The 20,586-nt window shown below is 58.8% G+C and overlaps 3 protein-coding genes across 3 annotated transcripts in view; 2 read left to right on the top strand and 1 right to left on the bottom strand.

The window, feature by feature from the left end:
* Positions 1-4,463, bottom strand: part of VOLCADRAFT_96172 (uncharacterized protein) — a gene marked incomplete at both ends in the record, with an annotated part of 5,629 nt that extends 1,166 nt beyond the window's left edge. Inside the window, 8 exons of the mRNA XM_002955281.1 lie at positions 132-245; positions 488-612; positions 818-861; positions 1,119-1,225; positions 1,920-2,028; positions 2,401-2,552; positions 2,969-3,224; positions 3,628-4,463. Of these exons, the coding sequence (XP_002955327.1) occupies positions 132-245; positions 488-612; positions 818-861; positions 1,119-1,225; positions 1,920-2,028; positions 2,401-2,552; positions 2,969-3,224; positions 3,628-4,463 (1,743 nt within the window). The remainder of the gene's footprint in view (positions 1-131; positions 246-487; positions 613-817; positions 862-1,118; positions 1,226-1,919; positions 2,029-2,400; positions 2,553-2,968; positions 3,225-3,627) is intronic.
* A 904-nt stretch (positions 4,464-5,367) lies between these two features.
* On the top strand, positions 5,368-12,150 carry VOLCADRAFT_106738 (uncharacterized protein; the record flags this gene model as incomplete). Its single annotated transcript, XM_002955224.1, has 8 exons — positions 5,368-5,499; positions 6,388-6,609; positions 7,219-7,313; positions 8,883-8,958; positions 9,259-9,398; positions 9,769-9,859; positions 10,401-10,478; positions 10,916-12,150. The coding sequence occupies 8 exons, from the start codon at positions 5,368-5,370 to the stop codon at positions 11,009-11,011; spliced, it is 930 nt and encodes a 309-aa protein (XP_002955270.1). The 3' UTR covers positions 11,012-12,150.
* A 6,791-nt stretch (positions 12,151-18,941) lies between these two features.
* The window catches only part of VOLCADRAFT_106739 (uncharacterized protein), a gene marked incomplete at both ends in the record, with an annotated part of 6,214 nt that continues 4,569 nt past the window's right edge, over positions 18,942-20,586 (top strand). The window contains 4 exons of the mRNA XM_002955225.1: positions 18,942-19,067; positions 19,363-19,446; positions 20,023-20,185; positions 20,382-20,551. Of these exons, the coding sequence (XP_002955271.1) occupies positions 18,942-19,067; positions 19,363-19,446; positions 20,023-20,185; positions 20,382-20,551 (543 nt within the window). The remainder of the gene's footprint in view (positions 19,068-19,362; positions 19,447-20,022; positions 20,186-20,381; positions 20,552-20,586) is intronic.

Consider the following 20,586-nt stretch of genomic DNA (forward strand, 5'->3'; position numbering starts at 1 on the left):
GCACGCGTATAAGCGGTGAGTAACACGTGTGAGTATTGACACAAAATTCCCCTCCCGCAACTTCCTTTCTCCGGCCCGCCCCCCCCCTCCCCCTCCCTCCGCCCCTTCCCCCCTTCCCCCTCCCTCCCCACCTTGGCTGCCCCTGTGAAGTCCCTCAGCCAGAACTTAGGCGGCTTCACGTCGCAGCAGCACAGCCCCCAGGCCACGTGCGCCAACCCCTGGTTGCCCAGGGAGGGGAGGCGGACCTGGGGATGGAGGGGAGGGAGGAGGCGGGGGGGGGCGGGCCGGAGAAAGGAAGTTGCGGGAGGGGAATTTTGTGTCAATACTCACACGTGTTACTCACCGCTTATACCCCTGCTCTCCACTCTATGCTCCTTATCTCCCCAAACCCCCAAACCCCGTGACACCCCTTTCCCTCCCTTCGCAACGCCAGATAGCTGCCTTCTTTCCCCCCTTCCCCCCTCCTTTCCCTCCCCCCCCCGCCCACCTGGACCTCCATCATGAGGCGGTTCGTGAAGCTGCCGGGGGGCCGGGGCCCGCCCTCCACCGCCAGAACACCGACAGCCCAGCATACCATGGCCAGCTCGCGCTCCGTAACCCGCTCGCCGCAGCCTGAGAACATCACCACCACCGCCACCACCACACAGCAGAAGCAGGAGTAAAGAGGAATGACAGTAGCAGCGGTAGCACCATACACACACACACAGGCGCACGTGAAGCTTTACAACCGTGAGCTTAGGGTCCCCCCCTCCTTGCCCCCTCACTCCGCCCCCCCCCACACCCCTTTCCCACCCCGGCCCTCCACCACCTCACTCACCCTCAAACGCCTGGTAGTACTCTTCGAGCCAGGCTGCCGGAACCCTAATCAGGCAGCGGGGGCCGGATAGGCGTCGTAAGGGCGCAGCAGCAACAGGAGGAGGAGGAAGGGGCGGGGCGGGGTGGGGGGTTGCGGGTGCATGCGGGGCGATACAACGTTACAGACCGTTATGTTGCAAACATTTCCTGAAAGAGCGAGAGAGAGAGAGAGGAACAGCCGCCCGTCACCGTGCCCTCCTCCCCCCCCTATCTCTCCCTCTTCCTTCCCCATCCCTTACGCATACACGTACACACATACACACCCCACGGGCCCCCTGGTGCCGTACTTTGCCTTCCACTTGGCCAGGGCCCAGATGAGGAAGCCCAGGTCTATGGGGCGCCAGCGGGCGAGCTGGTTCCCGCTGGTGGCCTGAGGAAAACGGGGGGGGGCGGGCGGGAAAGGGGGGGGGTACGGGAGGGGGGGAAACCCACCATGCAGAGATCAACGCGGTGCCGGGTGGGTGGGTGGGTGGGTGGGTGCGGGGAGGGGAGGGGAAACAGCCGGGGTGGGTGGGGGTACTTCCGATGGCTGCGTGATACTGCGCGGATGATAATGGAGTTGGGTTTGCGGTGTTCGCGGGTGGGCTGAAAGAAAGCCAATACGAACCTCGACACAGTGTGTATGTGTGTGCTTTGGAAACCCTCACCCCCAGCTGTGAGAGTAGAGCACCTGAAGGTGATGCAAGGAAAAAGCCTCCTAACCCACGTGGCCTCACGCACCGCGCCCCCAAAGTCTAAACCCCCGACCTTTCCCCCCATCTTTCAACTCCCCTCCTCGCCCTCACCACCCGCCGCCCTCCTGGCATCCTTCCCCGCCTAAAGCCCCTCTCCCTCTCCCTCTCCCAGACACCCGCGGAAACAACCCACACGCTTCTTTCTTCCAGCTCCCGCCCCACCCCCCGCCCCACCCCCCGTGCTTCAGATCTCCCCACCTACTGCTCCTCTCCCGTCTCCCCGCCCTTGATGCATATGACTTCCCCCACCACCCCGACATGCTGACATACAGACACACTCCCCCCCATCCCCTCTTAAACCTAGAGCTAGAGGGTATCTATGCACCTCACCTCTACCAGGGTGTCCAGCCAGCCCTTCCCCGGGTAGTACCGCAAGCGGGCGAATGAGGAGGCGGCCAGAGCCACCTCCCCGCTGCTGTACTGCTCCAAGCTGTTGAGACTGCGTGGGTGTGTATGTATGTGTGTATATTGTTGGTTGGGGGGAGGAAAACGGAAGAGAGGGGATTGGGGAAGAATGGGGGTGATGGGGGTGCAGAGTTGGGGAAGTGGGGCGGGGGTAAATGGGGGGAAAGGGGAGTGCGGGTGCAAAGACACGTGTGTATGTGTATGTGTATTTGTTTGTGATGTGTGTGTATGTTGCATCAGTACCAACACCAACACGCCCCCTAACCCACTAACGGGCTACCTCCTAGCTGCACCTCCCGCAACCACCCTCAACCACCATGTACCCGCCCAACCCCCATATCCTATGCACACACAAGACACACAGATACACACACACACGTGCAGTTCCCCCGCTCCTCCCCCGTACCTGTCTTCCGCCAGCAGCCCGAGGTGTTGCTCCGCCCCCCGGTGCCGCCCCCCCGCCACCACCATCAGCGACAGCAGCAGACACACCTTGGGGGGCCCCAGCCGCTCCGCCCACAGCACCACTGCACACGACTCGGACAGCAACCGGGACAGCTGCGACCGCCGCGTGTGTGGGGGAGAGGGACGGGGGGGAAGGGAGGGGGGGAAAGGGGTCAAACACGGCACGGCAACAAGGGGACATCAGAAGACTTTCAAGCGCAACAATAACAACAACAGCAGCAGCAGCAGCAGAGAAAAAACGAAACCTAGGAAGACGGGTCCGTCCCCCGCCCCTAACCTAACACGTCAACCGAAGTCATAAGGCGGCCTTCCCAACCCAAACAACCCCCCCCGCCACCAGCATCACAAGTTCGACCAACCAATGCTGATCGGCGCGTCCTGAAAAACCCTAAGGCCCCTAAGGCCCCGCCCCAGCACACACTGAACACCCGGGGAAGACTCACGAATGCGCGGACAAACCAGTACGAGAAATACACAACACAACACAGCACCCACCCTACCCACCCCACCTGCGCGCGCATCTCCCGGGCCTCTCGCAACCTTGCCGTACGATACCCCGCTGGGATCCGTGCCCGCCAGCCCGCCACCAGCTCCCCCGCGGCCGCCAGGAACATCCAGACGGTGGCGGCGGGGAGACCGGCGGCGGCGCCCGCCGCCAGACCAGCTGCCGCCGCCGCTGCACCTGCTTCACTGGCGTTGCGACGAGCCGCCGCTGATGCCTCGCGCTGCGCGGTGTCGTACAGCGCCAAGAGCTCCTCCACCGACCTGCGACCGACCGCAGTCGTAGATAGCAGCAAAGATAATTTGATTTGGAAGGCGAGGCTAGTCCTAGTCCTAGTCCTAGTCCCGCCAGCGGGGTCCCCAACGGGTGCTAGTGAGATCACGGAGCTAATGGATTGGGGGGAGCCACGTGCAGGGAAGTGGGAAGTGAACTGCCGGTGTGTCCAAGGTAACGGATTTGAGGGGGGTGTTGTTGTTGTTGTTGTGGGGAGTTGATTACGCCCTGTGGTGCGGTCGACAATGCCCCCGGGGCCATGGCATATCGAAGAGCAACTAGGGCTTAGCACGCTACTCGGCGCCATGCAAGAGCTAATAAGCAAGTGGCAGACAACCGATAAGCAAGTGATAGCCGTCCCCACCCACCCCCTCTCCTGCTACCCTTCCTAACCTGCAAGCCCGGATGCGGTCCGGCAGCGATTTGCCGCCCCCACCAGCGCCAGCCTTGTGGGCCGAGGCACCCGGGGGCCGCCCGCCGCCGCCTGGCGCCACCTTCCCGCCACCGCCCCTGACGGCGCGCTGGGCCATGATGGCACCGCCACCGCCACCTCCGCCTTCGCTAGGTGTGCCCATGCCACCTCCGATAGCCCCCGGGAGCTCGCTGTCGTCACGGCCGCCCTCAATGCGGTCGCTGTCCACGTCGCCAGCGGCGGCTAGGAGCTGGGCGGGTGCCTCTCCAAATGCCGTGACGGCGGCAGTGGGGTTAGCGGCCCCAACGTCGACATTTCCGACGCTAGTTGGCGACTTTGACTTCTTGGACTTTGCCTTGCCCGGCGCACTTTCCGATCTGCGGTCACTGCTACTACCGGTGCCGTTGCTAACAGTTGTGCTACTGCTACTGGTACTGCTCGCACCAGCCAGGCCTTCTACGGCACCGGTGCTGCCTTGCGACGGCTGCTCGTAGACGCAGCTGCCGCTTCCACGGTGGTCACCGTTATCGCTGCCGCCAGCCCGGCGGCCACCGCCGCCGCTCCCCTGGCGCTTGCGGCGCACCCCACCACCGCCACCACCGCTGCCACATACCCCCTCTCCGCCACTGATCCTGGTGCTGGTACTGTTATTGCTTATTACCCTGTGTTCGTTTGGGGGCTGCTGCTTGTCTGGGGTATAAGAAGTTGCCCCTGCGGCACCTGCTTGTGTTGTTGTTGTTGCTGCTGCTGTTGCTGCGTCTTGAGCATGGAGCGCCCCTTGCGCGGCTGCTGGTGAGACTGCCAAGCTGGCAGGCATAGCCAGGCGTGATGGGGGAGATCGTGGGACGAGAGGAGGTGATGTTTTCGCAGGTCGGGCCCACGGGATTGATCCTGGGGTGGCGGTTGCAGCTGGGCAAAGCTGGGGAGCGGGGGCGGATCCGCGGGAAAGCACCCGCCAGGGCGTCGCAACCGGGTGTGTGCCAACGGTGACGCGGGAGGTGGCCCGTGCAAGGGCTGCGGGGCAGTAAATACGGGTGCGCCAGCTCCGCCGCGGAAGCGCCTGTTGAGGGCAAGCGCCTGCCCCGTCGCATTTTGACATCCGGCCGCGCTGGACAGAGTCCGACAGAATCTCTGTTTGAATTTCGTAATGGTTGTTAAGCACTCAGACGATGTCAACTGTGTCTTGGGATACAGGGCATAATTCGCTCAAGATTGTTGGCGGCTTATGGCTGCATTAGTCTTAACACGCTAGCGGTACATAACCAGATTTCCTTTCCCGCAAGGTTACAAAAAAAGAGATGGCTGCATTTCTTTCTCATCTCCTTAATCCCACAACGCTGGATGAGTCAGCCAGCCAAAGCTCAAACCCCTAAAGCTAAATACCGCAACCTAGATAAATACAAAACGCCCTATGGCATGTACCATATGGCACGAACGTCAGGAAATGGAGGAACTCGGGTACGACAGTGCCAACGAAAACTTTTGGACCACACGACTAGATCTTTTGCACTTATCGTAGTGTACACGGTGGAATTGGCTTTGCAAAGGTACACGCACTGAGAAAGAATTGTTCATCTACCAGTAAACCGGCCACAGCCGCACATTCCTTGCACGGTTCCGCAAGGGAAATAGTTGAGCTTTTGTTGCAGACTTTCTATTATTCTCCTGTGTAACACCTAGGGACACATCTTTGCGAACTTCGTCTCTTCAGGCAAGGAGATATGCAGGTCTTATCCCGGGGCGGCAGGGCCGCTGCACCTGCCGGCGCCAGCCGACCTGTTTGCCCACATACCACTCCAACGAGCACCTTTAAGAAAGATGTGTTGCTCTTCCTCCAAGACGTGAGGCGCCAGGTGCGTTGCGATGCAAGGGTTCAACGATGCTTAAAGGCCATCGCTTTCGCACGGTCGTACGCTTGATGCAAATGGAAGGGTGCCCTTTAAATGCTTGCTGGGGAAGATCTGGTAGCGTGCACCTCTGGGAAACCTTTTGATGTCCTGCTTGCTGTTGAAACCTATTTGGACCGAAATCATGTTGCGCTTATGGAGGGGTTAAAGGACGATTTAGGGGTCTAGCTTACGGCATCTGGGTTTTCACAATTTTGGGATACCGACGTGACGGTCTCTGCTTCCGTGTGGTTCAACGGCGCTGTGGTCAAGTCGCGGCGCCTTCCGTTTGCAGCCCGCGCTTGTTCATGTATGCGCGACAAGCATCAAAGCATTAACAACTAAATTTACCGGCGTTTGTTGCCGCCTCGATGGTGGCAGCGTCAAGGCGCTTTAGCTTGTTTGTGGCGGACACCCCCAAACCCCTGTCAAGAAAGCCGCGGAGCTGAAATCCTGCAAAGCAATGCGGTGGCCTTAGCCTGCTATAATTTCCACGCCACTGCAGCTATTACCAGCGTATACCGACCCCAATCTCTTTCAAGCGACTGCATTCTACATGCTGCCATACAAACTTTCGCACTAGAGGCTCAGCTCCCCTAGGCTCCGGGTCAAGAGCGTCGACCCAGATCTCCAACCTTCCCCTTTCCCCTCACGCTCCGGTCCCGCTTGCATCACCAGTCTCAACCTCCTGCTCTTAATCCCTCTCTCCGCGCACATTACCCACCTATCCACCACCTACGTTCAAATGCTGACATCTCTTCGTCACCTACCCCCCGTTGCTGACCGCTTCCGGTCTCCCCCCATTTCAACTTTGTGAACACGTCGAAACACACACGCGTACCCGCACGTACACAGCATGTCGTGGCGGCTGCTTCGCGCCGTAAGGGCTATCAGGATCAGGACGCTAAGGACTCTCTAGACGTGGATTCCATGGACGAGGCTGACGGCAAGCTGACCAAGTACGTGGACCTCCTCAGCAAGAAAGGCGGCGCAGCGGCGGCAGGAGGGGCCGGCCGCAGCAGCAGCAACAACAACAACAACAACAGCAACAACGGCGGTAGCAACAGCAGCCAGCAGGTAAAGCCCTCACCTTTTTTCGCGTGTTTTGGGAAGTTGAGCTTTGTGGGGTGTGCTGGAGCGCGCGTCGTGGGTGAGCTGAAGCATGGAGCGAACTGTGCATGTTAATGGTTGCTGGCGAAGAGGATTTTGCTGTGAGCATGCGGACTTGGGGCTTACTGTATGTGTTTCCTTGCTTGCCAGTGAAATAGAGGCGTGGGGCTGTGGGGGCTTTTTGGCCCATGGCAATTATACAACTGGGCTGTGGGTGGGGTGGTGTCGCCGTTGAAGATGTATTTGGGGCGTTGGTAGTGTCGCGAAGGGCGGGGCCTTCTGGCTCTTTTCCCTGGTGCGGTTGTCTTGTTACAAGCAGCGGCCGATTCCGAGGAAGCTGGAGGTGGCGACAGCTGCTCCTTTGTTGCTGGCATATGTGTTGGGAAGCTCGTCAGGAAGCAGAATTCTGCCCCTGACGAGGTGTGCTGCGCTATGATGATAGGCTGCGAGGACGGAAGGTAAAGTGGGTGTTTGTAGTGGCAAAAAGGTTGGGTGTGGGTCGCTACTGAATCTTCCGTATCTCCCCATATCTCTCCCCAGGCAAACCCACATCGTTTTCCTCCTCCTCCCCCGCAGGGTGTGGCGGCCAAGACCAAGGCCAGCACCCAGCAAGCCCCGCCCCCCCCCGCCCGCAGCACACCCTCCTTCAGCGGCTTTCAAGACGACTTCGGGTTCGATGACAACTGGGGAACTACACCCCTGCCGCCCAGCCGTGGAGGCGGCGGCGGCGGTGGATATGGTGCTGGCGGCGGCTACATGAACGGCGGTGGCGGCGGTGGTGGTGGCTACGGCGGCTACATGAACGGCGGTGGCGGCAATGGTGGCGGCGGCGGCGGCTACATGACTGACCCCGGCTACGGGGGTGGCTATGGGGGGGGTTACGGTGGAGGGTATGGCGGCGGCGGATACAGTACGGGGTACGGCAATAGCGGTGGGTACATCAACACGGGATACAGCAGCGGGTACGGCAATAACCGGAACAACCGCAGCCGTGGCGGCGGCAATATGCGGCTCATTCACGCGGATGGCTTCGACGGTCCTGATGAGACCGGTGAGTGCGTCAGTGCGTGCAGCACAGCCCCCGGCCTGGGGGGAAAGCTGGGTGGAAGGGAAGGGGGGGTGCGGTGGCGGCGGAAGAGAGGATAAGGGCAGGGGATTGACGGCAGTGCGAGAGGGGAACCAACGGGTAAGATGCAGGAAAAGGGAAACAGCGGCAAAAAGGGGGGGGAAGATGGCGGGAGGTACAGGTGCTTGCTCTGGTGTTTGTGTGAAAGAAGGCCCCTCAGCTTGGTTTTGCCGTGTCCCTCGGGTTGTCGGGAGGAGAATGGGGATGTTTTTGCATGCCTGCTTGCTTGGCTCCACTTCCGCACTCAAACCAATCACACGCGATTCCTTCCACGGCATACGCATGCATGCATACATGCATACATACATACATAGCTACATACATACAAACATACATACATACGGGTCCCTTCCCGCACACACATATCTTTTCGTCCTGCAGACGGTGAGATGCCGGTGGTCAAGGTGGCCTCCTGCGTCATCAACGGAAGGACCATGCAGTGTAACCACGGCATTACGTAAGAGACAGGGAGCCGGAGGAGGGAGGACGAGAGGGGGCTGCCAGGAGAAGGGAGGGGGGAAAGGGCGGGGGGGGGGGAGTGCAGAAAGTGTGTTTTCAGTTGCCACCCTAAAACCCCAATCCAATTGTTCGCAAACCGGCGGGGGGAGTTATCCGGCGGGGGTGAAGTTATCACATGTCGTCCACGTGTGTAAGACTATACAACCTTTCCGCCGGATTTTTTTCGCTCACCCCCCGGGTCAGGGGGTCAGGAGCCGCCTCCCCCTCCTCTCTACCTAGACCTGTTGCATGACGGTAATTTCACCCATCAGCACCTCTTTCTCTCCCCCCCCTGCTGTGGGTCCGCTCTTGTCTGCTTCTCCAAGGCCCCCCTAACCCCCTACCCCTTACCTCCCTAGGTATGGGCAGCTGCGTGCGGTCACCGCTTGGCACACCTCATCGCCAGCTGGTGCTTTAACTCTTTTTTGAGTAAACACCATTCCAACCAATAGTAATAGTAGTAGTCTTCCCGCGCCGTGATTTAGTCCCCTTCGCCACGCATGCCTCGGTCCACGGCCAGCACACTAACACCGGTCCCGTAATCCCCGGTCTGCCTCATGTCGCCGCCTTGTGGTGGTGGTGGTGGTGGTGGTGGTGCCTCGTGTTGCTGCTGCAGGGCTCGGGAGGTGTTTGTGTTGGGGGCGGGGCCCGAACGAACCCCCCTAGGGGTGATGCCCACCAGCCGGGCTCAGGTGAGGAGGAGGAAGACAGGGGTGGTGGTGGTGGTGGTCGTTGTAGTGGGGGATTATGGGGGGGAAAATGGGGGGCAGCAGCAGGAGCTTAGCTCCAATTACAATATCCTGTACATTATTACCACCACCACAGCCACAATCGCAACCAGAACCGCCGCCACTGCTACACCCTCATCAGGCTTCCTGCCATGCAAGACGACGGCCCCTTCTGTTTCCTGCTGCTCTCATAAAATAGTTTCTTCCATCTCCCCTACCAGTTTTTGCACGTAATTTTCCCTACCCTTCCTTTCCCCCCTGCAGGCCCTAGCCGACGAAGCTAAGGAGGACCTCCTGCTCATCAACCCGGACGCCTCCCCGCCACTCGTGCGTATTATTGGGTGGTCCAAGTACAAGTACGAGCTGGAAAAGAACGCCAAGGAGAAAAAGGCCAAGAGCTCCGCGTAAGAGGGGGTGGAGGGCGTGGAGGCGGAGGGAAAGGGGCGGCGAAAAGAAGGGAGGGCGTAGTTTGGCCGGGAAGTGGTGGACTGGACTGGGAATGCGTTGGGCCACGGAGCAGGCTGGTGCGTTGATTGGTACCAACCCCTTCTTCCCTCCCAGCATTTACCACCCTACTCCTGCGGCTCGAAGGTCCTATTAGGATTGATCTTCACTTGCAACAGCCTTTTCGTCGTTGGCCTTTGACCTCTTCCGGATTGCTGCATGCCAACATCAGCAGTCGGTTGTGTTTTTTCGATCGCATGTAAGCTTTCCCCCTCCTCCTCCCCGACCCCTCCGCCTGGTAATATCGCCGTACTGGTGGTAATTATGCAGTACGGAGACCAAGGAGGTGCGGCTGAGGCCCTCCACGGACTCGGGGGACCTTGCCGTCAAGATGAAAAACTGCATGAAGTTCCTGTCCAAGGTGCGGAACTACCTTTTCCGGCGCATCAGAGTGCAGTGAAAGTTGTTGTTGTTGGGGGAGCCCCATCATGGCAGTCTCGGCTATCACCTCGGTGCCTTCTGATACCCCAACCTCCCCCTCCCCCTCCCATAGCATGGGTACGGGCAGCTATGTCGTTGGTTTGGATTCCGGCAGCTGGTGCTTTGGTGGAGCTTTTTTGCATTATTATTGACAAGTTATTTACCCCTCCCCATCTCCACCCCATCCCTCAGCGCCTTGCCTAGTGCCGCTACCACCGCTGCCCCCGGAAACACCCCTTGTGGGGGGAAACGAGACGTTTCCCGTCTCCGGTCGCTTGATAGCTTCCCTACGTGAGCTCCCCTTTTCCCTGCGCATACACATACATATATTATTAAAGATATACACACGGCCATCATCTAATTTGATGAGGTTGCTCGCGGGCCATCCTACTCTCGTCTCAGTTCATTTAGTGCATAGCACATACATACACATGCACATACATACACACACGCGCGCGCCCCGCTCTTTCTTCCCATCCCAGGGCGACCGTGTTAAGCTGGTGATGAAGTTCGAGGGTCGTGAGCTTCAGTTCAAGGAGCAGGGCAAGGAAGTTCTGCTGGTGAGTTAGTCAGGGGCGGGAAAGGGGTAAAAGTTAGGGTTGGACCGGAGAGGAGGGTCTTGCGGAAGTGGCCCGGGCATGTAAAGGGGCCATAGCAAGCTCCTGGCGCTTTTGCGCGGTCCCTGGATTTTGCTTTCTGATACGTGCCTAAATCGGTGGCGTTACATGCCCCGCATATTTTTTGCGATATACGTGTGTGTGTGTGTTACATGGTCTTGAGGTCCGATCCCCGTACCTGCAAACCGGCCAATACGACCCGAGGCCTGAAGGGCTGGCAGATCGCCTACAAGCACCGTCCTACCTCGCACTTCAGACAAAGCAAGTATACATGTGCGCTTGACTCCTGTTTCCCATACCACCCCGCCCCGCACACATCCTTTCCCTCCGCCACGAACCAAACTGCATCGGACCGGATACACACACGCGTCGTACATCAGAACTTCATCTCCGAGCTGGCGTCCGTGGCCAAGGTGGAGGGTCCCCTCAACTTCAAGACCGGTACCTACACCATTATGCTGTCTCCCAACAAGTAAACTGTCTATGTGTGGATGTTCTTAAGTGTTTGCTTATTTTTCTTGACGTAGCAGCAGCAGCAGCCGCTTGCACAACGCGCCAAGAAGGAGCGGTTTAGGCCAAAAGGCCTAATAGGCTAGGTGAATGTAGATAACGGTCTGTGCGCATGGGTGGCTTGCTTTGGCGGCTGAGGGATGGGGGAAAGGAGGAGAAAAGAGAGGCGCTGGGGTGTCTGGCGCTGGAGGTGTTGATCCTACTAGTGTAAGTAATGGTGGTAACAGCAGCTATGTTTCGGAGTGTCGTGTGGCCGACTGATCGGCTAACTGATGTCCCAAGCGACGAATTTCTGGTGTGATGGGTCGGTAATCGGAGGGGGAGGAAGAGCAGGCGCAGAGTTGAGCCGGCAACAGAGATATTCCAGGAGTGTGTGTGTGTGTGTGTGTGTGTCGGCATATGAAGATGGTTGATTAGGTGCGTTGAGAAGGGTAGCTGGTATATGGGGATCGCTGCGAGAATGTTGTTATCTCGAGGGGAGAGTACAACTGCAGAAAGTTTGGGTAGGGTAATGAGAAGATGTGTCAGTGTGTGAGAGACATGCCGCCGCATAAGGAAATAGCGAGGTTGCTTCACCGCTTGCTTGCTTTGGCCGCACTCGTCTGCATTATCAGAAAGAGGGGTGTAATAGTGTTAGATGCGAAATGGGGGTCGGTCACGGGAATGCGGACAGCAGGGTGGTTACCACTGGAAGACGTGGATTGTCGATTACCCAGGAATACCTAAGAATGTGGAAATCCACCCTTATTGCATCCCTCTGGCTGAGAACTTGGTTTGCGGTTGTCCACGCCGTTTACTTGGATGCATATATGTTTTGGATTAGGGACCGCGTGTATGGGGAGCGGGGAATGCGAAATGCAGCTGAGAGATGGATGTGGGGCAGATGTTTGGTGGCTTAGCTCAAGAGTATGTGTGGTGTATCTGAGAGACGATAGTATTGTTATCCTGATCCGGTGCTTATGCTATAAAGAATACAGGTGGTGCTCTGTTTTTTCCCTGACACGGTGTTATATTCCAATGTTGCAGAATGGGTGGTTCAGGGAGTGCAATATCGACGGGTCATATAACGATGCGTCATGTATATCACGGCGCACTGCAGCCTGGGAAGAAGCAAAAAAGCGGCCCTTTCACCAGTCCGCACGAAGGCTCGGAGGTGTGGTGAGAGAAGCAAGGTCGCCGACGATGCGGAGGAAGGTGCGCTTGGTGTAGGCATGCGGTAGATATGGAAAGGGGCAGCTGATGGTCTGAGCAGCTCGTTGGGTGCAGTGATTGAATAGCGAGAGGTTGACAGGAGGTGACGAAACAGGTGGAACATTCGTGGATTGCTGGTGCTGACGAGCGACGGCTTAATTAAGGTATAATAGGATATGAAATGAGCTCTAGGAAGTTGTTGGAACGCATGGGTTCTGCTTCGGTGTGGGTCCAAGTCTATCAGCCTGTCACTCTACCTCCAGGTCAATCTGGTCCACTACTGTACACCTCTTCAAGTTTTATATCGCATACCTTGTAACGTACGATGACGTGTTACCGCAGAAGGTCCATTGAACAAGACGGCATTTCCAGGGCAAACCCTAAAAAAACATCTAGGGCAGGAGGCTTACTTGCATGTGCCAAGTGTCGTGCGGGAGTTACGCTGACAACTCCGTGTGCCTGGATTTCCAGGAAAGGCCATGTGCGCTATCTACCGCATGCCAGCCTCGTCGAAGGGCGGGCCCCCCTCCCTGCCGAGACATTACAGGCCATTGAAGCGGGTGCAGACCTGTGTGTGTGTGTGTGTGTGTGTGTCAACAACTGCTATACACGGCAACTAATGTCGGCCAGCATACATCAAGATGCTGGCGTTCATGCTGCCCCAAGTAGAAGGAGGTCCAGCAGAAGGAGGTTAGCAGGGATGGTGAATGATATACGCACATGACCAAGTGGGGGCCCCTAGTTTGCCCGCGAGGATCTCTCGATTAAACGTAGATATAACATAATAGAAATATAATATGTTTGTATTATGGAGTTGCGACTTGATCCGCATCATAAAAATGATTACCTTTTTCCTTTTTTGGGACTGGATTGGGCAGACTGGTCGTACCAGTGGAGCTAGGCGAGCAGCTCTCAGAAGGCGGCCGCTGCCGCTGCAACCACCGTACCCACCCCCGCAGGATGTCCCCCTCCGTCCCCTACGAATCTAGCCCTAGCTAGCTCAAGATCCACCCAGACATAGCACAGCTGCAGCTAAACTATGAATATGGCACTACCTGCTACCCCATGTCGCTCTCATGCTGCACAGCTGTCAGGTCAGGTCGGAAGGTTGGGAGGGGACCAGCAGTGATGCCAGATGTGTGTGCCCCGCGGCCTCTGCCAGCTGCCGAGGGGTAAGGCCTTGAAAGTTCCGGAGACAGGCGACAGAGGCAGTGGTGGTATCGGCCTTGGGTACGGTATCTTTGATGGCTGTGGTAGTGGTGGTGGCTGTGGTGGTGGCAAAGGCGACGACCGGCACCTCCAGCAGCACTTGAACTGCAGCCGTGTTACCCCTGAAATCCAAGTATGGCGGGTTTTGGACGGGGTGGCGAGGTGTTTGCTAAGTTAGGCGCGTGGTTACAGGGTGGCCTGCATGGGCGACATAAGCAAACCTGGATATTAATGCACGCCGTACCCAAGTTTCCAATTACGCTCTCCCACAATATCACACAGATACCTCAACCAACGGGGGATGAGGGCGACTTCATGTTTGCCGATGGGCTGCTGACACTCGACCCTATCGGGGTCCACAGAAACAATCGCAAACCGCTAGCAGGGCTGGTGTAGTTTTTCGCTGCTATCAGCGGCTTCCACTGCTGGTCGCGGAGCGTCGCAGCCCGAATCGGGGCTGTGGAAAGGGCCATGATTGGCCAGGGCTGTTGACGCTGTCCCGGTGCTTGGTCGGCTGCAACCTCGAGGAGTAACTTTACCAACCAGTCGCGACGTGTGAAGGAGAAGTCTTCGCGGTGATGTAGTCATGAAGATAGCGGAGAAAAACTACCTACCTAGCCGCCGAGGGAGGAGGGGGCCGGGCTGCACGTCCGGGCCTGTGTTGCCACCGTTGGCATTGTCCCATAGCTGAGCCGGTGTGTGTTTGTGTGTTGCCGCCCGTCTGGCTACTGCCATCAGGGGGGCTTGAATGGTCATTACCTCTGTCCCAGCCGGGCAGGAGGTGGCGATGGTGGGGGGGAACGGATGTTCCCCTTACCTTCGGGGAAGACAGGCTAGATGCAGCTGCGGGAGAGAAGGCAACGCAATCCATATCCCGGAAGTTCCGCAGAGGTTCAGACAGCACCCCCACGATGGAGGGGAACACTTTTCCACGTAAACCCCCAGCCCGGGAAGCAGTGCGCACTGCGGTTAAGATAGCCCTTCCTTCCCACCAAGCCATTCCTTTCCAACTCCGGGCAACATGTGTGCGTGCGTATATGATGCGCGCGTACACGTACGTGTTTGTGTGTACTGTGTATGGGTATTCATGTCGGTGTGTTGGCCCCACCTGGCCGCCGCCACGTGAAGTGGAGTGTTGCCGGACGAGTCCACCGCCCGGGGATCCGCTCCTGCAGCCAGCAGCAACCGCACCGCCTCCACTACGGCCTCGTCCGCCTTTCCCAGTGGCCCCCCCTGCCCTCCGGACCCCGCCCCTGCTGCCGCTGCTGCGAGATGCAGGGGTGTCACACACTGCGCATTGGCCGCCGAGTTGACGAAAGCAAGAAGCGAGGATTTCATTAATGTAGTGGCCACCGGTGCCTCGGCAGATACCGCTGCTGTCTCCGCTGCTGCTGCTGCTGATGTTGTTGTTGTTGTTGTCTCTGCCGTTGCTGCGCCCGCTGCTGCTGCTGCTGCCGGTTGTGGAGTTGAAGTCCGTGTTTGCAAGGCAGCCAGCAGCACACGCAGCAGCGGCAGCCCCGGGGCCCCCGCTTGGGCAGCTGTGTGCAGGGGAGTGAGGCCGCGTCCATCCGGAGCGGTCGGGTCGGCCTAGCATGTGGGCATGTACGCATGTGTGGGTAGGCCCCGATGGGTCCCGAGGGGACAGAGAATGAAAGAGCCAGGGGAGAAAAGCAGGGGTGTTTATAAAAAGGTGCCCGTTCTAGAAAAGCTATGAAAGCACCTTAAAAAGCAAACGGATAGATATTGGTTGCGGGGATAAATCCAGGCAGTTGACCCGTGGGTCACTCGGGTCATACGGCAGACAGGCGGGATCCTCTTTTCATGCAAAACATGTGCACTTGCAAAGCAAGGGCCTACCTCCATCTCGCCCTGCTGCAAGCATTCCTACGCACACTCCCACTTACCCCCAGCGCAATCAAGGCCTCCACAGACTCCAGCTGCCGTGCCTGTACGGCGGCGTGAAGGGGCGTGAGGCCGCCCTCCACCTCCCTGGGGGAAAAAGAATCAAACAAGGGGGAGGACAAAACACACACGCAGATGGACACGTCGACGGCCACAACACAACAACACAGCACGATACCGCTATCGGGTACACCATGCAACACGGCACGGAACAGTACGGCACAAATGCGGGTATGCCAAGTCGCCACATCCACGCCGCTGCAGGTAAATAGGATACATGCAGGTCAGGTAATATCGCTACGCACATCATCACACGTCCTATGGTAGCCATCACGGTAGGGGGACCTCACACGGGAAGATTGGTGACCGCAGAACCGGGGCGGGTGACATCCAGAACAATGAACCGCACCGCTGCGTGCTGCACTGCGTTCTGTGTGTTTCCACCATCCCACCACCACCACAACCTCCACCACCACCACCACCACCACCACCACCACCCACAACAACACGACGCCACTAGGTAAGCGGAGCCCTACCGACCCCCAACCTGCCTGGCTTCCAGGGGCGCGCCCGCCGCCACCAGCAGCCGTACACACTCCACCTGCCCTGCTGCCGCCGCCAGATGAAGAGCCGTCAGGCCCCGCTGCCCCGCCGCCGCCACTCCGGCACCAGCTCGGCACACAGCCGCCACCACCTGCAGCCGACACGTCGCGACACAACAGAACACGGGGAGGATTGGGGTCACAGAGGTGGTGGTGGTGGGGGGGGGGGAAGACGAACCACAAACGAGTGGGGGGGGTTAGGAGGTTCCCCATCGGGGCCCCCAACGGGCCTAAGAAGAGCCTAAGAAGACAGACAGGACGGACATGGATATGTTCGATAGCGGCCGCAGTTCCGCACAAGGTAGGAGCACCTATCTTCCGCCCCCAAGCCGCGGCAGTACCAGGGCATGCTGCCCTGTAGGTGGGTGCCACCGCCCAGAAGGCCACTACCTGCCTGACGAAGACGATGATGGCGATAATAATGAGCACACTGTTCAACACAGCTCAGCGACATGTGGAATGCAGAGGGGGCGCAGGCCCGAAGAAGGCCCCTCACCTCTCAACCAACAAACCAAAGGTCCCCGAATATCACACATGGCACATAACACCGCGCCAATCCTCACCACCACCATTACCAACCCCCACCACCAAGCAGCCCAAACAACCTACATCCACTACCCCCAACACACACGGACACACACACAACACACACACATGCACACACACACGTACACAACACACACACACACATACATACACGCGCGAGCATACCTCACCTCCACGTTCCCCGCCCGCACGGCTGCATGAGCCGCACCCTCCCCCGACGAGTCCACCTCACACCCGACCCCCTCAGACTTTGGCGCCGTGGGAGAACCCCCCGCTATATCTCCCCCGCTTCCTCCTCCTCCTCCTAAACCTCCACCGCCGGCGCCGCTGTCCGGGACTCCAGCTGCCCTTGGCTCGGCCGCTCTCGCCTCTGCCGCAGCCGCCGTCAGCAGCAGCCGCACGACCTCCACGTAATCATACCCCTCCGGGCCCTCCTCCCGGTCCAGCCAGCGACAGCCACTCGCCTCCGCCGCCACCAGCAGAGGTGTGAGACCCCCGCTGTTGCGAGCCCCCACCTGGAACCGAAACCAAATAGGAAGTGGGAAGTGGATGAGGAGGAAGAAATCAGGTGTGGGAGTGCATGCGAGGGCGTGGCGGGGTTGGGGAGGGGGTGTATACAGTGTGCCGCGACGTGGCGGGGTTGGGGAGGGGGTGTGGGCGGTTCAGGAGGAGCGGGCCCCCCCCATGGCGCGCACATGAGACATAAAAACTACAGCCGCTGTGCCAACGAACTTCCCGAACGCGGAAGGGTCCCTTTTTCCTCTCCCCAGGCCCTAGCTAACCCGTCCTCCACCTCCTCCTCAACCATCAACCTTTTTCATCTCCCCCAGGGACGCGGAACTCCCGACATCTTCCCCCCCAACACACACACACGCAGACAGACAGACAGACAAATACGCCGGGGCGTCACATAGATCTAATCCACACATGGCGCCCTGCGCCCTGCCCGGCCAGCACACCTTCGCCCCGGCGTCCAGAAGGGCCTGCGGGTACGAGTGCGGGTATCGCGGGAAAAGCAGCACCGCGCGGACGTCACGTGGGGGAGAGGGGCGTGAGGACGCGTGGGATGACGGAGACAAGCGAGGAACGAAGTGATGGGGAGACGGATGAAACGAGGAGGAGGAGGAGGAGGAGGAGGGGGAGGAGGATAGCGGCCAGACGTTCTCTCTTGACCCTACGTGCGCTGAAGGGAAAAAGAGCGCATACACGGTTTATTTGGTCCTGTGGATACAACTAAGCGTTCCTGTGCGGCACCAAAGGCCGTAATGTGTACGGCGTACGACACGCACCTGTACGACGCGGACGTAGCCGTAGTGTGCGGCGCAGTGCAGCGGAGTGCTGCCGTCAAAGTCCTCTGCCGACACGTCTGCACCACCCGCCAGCAGCTCCGAAACCACCTGGAACAATTACACGAACACAGCCGCCCAATATACACATACACGCATGCACGTGGAGAAGGAGCTTGAGGAAATGTCACCAACCGTCACCAACTGTTTGCATTGGCGGTGTCCCAGATACACACACATACACACACATCACTGGGGATTCAGCCCTGAAGCATACCGAGGCTCCGTGAAGGGGGCCGTTGCGTCGGGGCGTGTGTCAGCCATGTAACGACAAGGACCTATGCGACCGGCGCTTCCGTGGCCACAGGCTAGCCGCCTATCCTTTCCCCCCGGTCTCCTCCTCACGCCGTGAAGCCACCCATCCAACTGCGCACCTCGATGTGCCCCTCCTCTGCTGCCAGGTGCAACGCGGTGCGCTCGTCTTCGGGTCGCTGGCGCGCAGGGTTAGAGCCGGCCGCCAGCAGGGCGCGGACTACGGAGGTGTGGCCCGCCGCAGCCGCCAGATGGAGCGCTACACGGCCGTCGCCGTCACGAGCGTCAACCGGAGCACCAGCCGCAAGTGCGGCTTGAAGCTTCGCGAGGTCGCCTTCAAGGCAGGAAGAGCGTGAAGATGGGAGGAGAGCAATTAGGATTTGGCAGGCCCAGCGCCGCGCGAGAGCTAATGCATGAGAGGTAATATATTTTTATTGGTTTACAAAATAAAAGTCAACTAACCAACCTTCCTCCGCAGCTGCGAGGAGCTGCTTCTTGGCGGAAGCAGCCATGGAGTTTAAATTTTGCTGGCGAAGGTAGATCAGGGAAACACCGTGTCGAACTGAATAATAAGGGTTTTTGATGAGCCACATGCGAGAATTTGATAGTCCGCAACGTCGATACACCAAACGCCGCTTCCTAACTGTCAACTCCTTAGAACATTCTGTTGCTCCGTCAACGTCTCACAACATCCACGTTATTCAACTTTTTTCTTTGCTTCAATCTAACGTAAAATATATGTTGCAAGCAACGCTGTGCTCATGCAGTTAACGTAGGGAACTGTCAATACCAAACTATACCTCAATGCCGAATTGTATCAGCTTGATCTGTATCCGCGAATAAGTTGAATGGACGAGCACAATGTGCACCACTTCTGGGGCATCAGCCCCGCACTTGATCTGGGAAGCCTCTTGCCAAAGACCGATGATGCAGCCGCGGCGCTACCTGTGGATCAGCCCATCCGCATGCTGCAGGTGCTCATTCCCTAACCCGGTATTTCGTCTCTTCTTGTAGAGTCTTCCCCCGCACCCTGCCCTTTTGCAAATTCATTTGATTCAAGCAACCCCCACATAGCATCCCCACCCCGACTCCGACCTCCTTGCTCCGATGGCCCCAACCAGCGCCACAGGATGACGCATCACCCTATCACCGATCCTCCAAGTACCCACGCGAAACCTCCACCCCGGCCCCTCTAACGCTTCCGCGCCTCCATCCTCCCAGCAACCCCCACCACACCGATGTCCCCGCGCTTCTGCATCTGCTCCACAGGTTGCACCGTACGACGCTCGTCATACGCTGACCACCATATGCCGTGCGACGCGTCATACGCTGCTACAGCAGCAACAGCAGCCGGTATGCGAGAGGGAGGGAGATAGGGTCATATGTCCTCCTTTACGAGGAGTCCTGGTGGTAGCGGGGAGCACCACCAGGGCCATCGAGAAGTGCGGCAGGCTGACGTGGGAGAGGGGTAGAATTGGGGTAGTCACGCCGCGTAGAGCTGTTCAGCCAGGCCAGGTCAGCACCCACGGGGCTCCCCCCTCACACCGCGTGCCGTTTCTCCCCTGCCCTTTCTCCTCTATCTCCCCCCTACGGCTTTCCCCCGGGGACCTTGAGCCGCTGGCGCAGCAGCGCACCTCACCACACCTGACCAGCTGCGGACCACCCAAACACGACGCCACACTCGAACCCAAAACCCGGGAGGACGCTACCCATCCCCCGAGCCCCGGCTGACAACACCTCAGCTTATTAACTAACGCACAATCTTAACTGACATACACACTACATACTAACTAACTGACATACACACATACACACACAGCTCACACACAGCTCACACAACACACACACACACACACTGCCGCTGCGTTCTTGCCCCATTCCTTTCCCCCTTCCCCTCCCCCTCCCTCCGGCCCCCTGCCCCCGGGTTAGGTTCACCTGGTGGTGTGGGAGGACTCCCCCGAGGGCTTGGCTCGTCACGTGCTGCTGCTGGCAGTGCTGCTGGACGGGTCGCTGCTTCCCCGCGACAGGGCGCAGATGCTGCTGGAGCTGCACGGGAATGCGGTGATGAGGGAGAGGGCGGCGGCGTACCTGGGTGGGTGCATGGAAGTGGCGTCGTGCGAATATGATGGCAATATCCCCTTTTTCTCTCTCTTTTTCTTTCTGTTTCTCTTTCTCTCTTTCTCTCTCTCTCTCCCCTCATACCCCCCCCCTTCTGATTCAACCCCTTAACCCCGCCCCTTCCCGTCCAACCCCTACCCTCCCCCCAACCCCCTTCCCGGGTGTCTCAGACGATAAGGCCCGGCAGCTGGAGGCTCTGGTGGTGCAGCTGAGCAGCGGAGGGGCAGCAGGCGGGGGCGGAGCGGGGGTGTGCGGTGTGCGAGAGGAGGGGGAGGAGGGGGATCACCGGGGTATACGGACGTTGGCTCGCGTTCTGGATCTCTCACTGCTGAAGTTCCAGGTGGGTGTCAGGGGCAGTGGGTGAGGTGGAGGTGG

Source organism: Volvox carteri (assembly GCF_000143455.1).
Source record: "Volvox carteri f. nagariensis unplaced genomic scaffold VOLCAscaffold_50, whole genome shotgun sequence".
Taxonomy (NCBI): Eukaryota; Viridiplantae; Chlorophyta; class Chlorophyceae; order Chlamydomonadales; family Volvocaceae; genus Volvox; species Volvox carteri.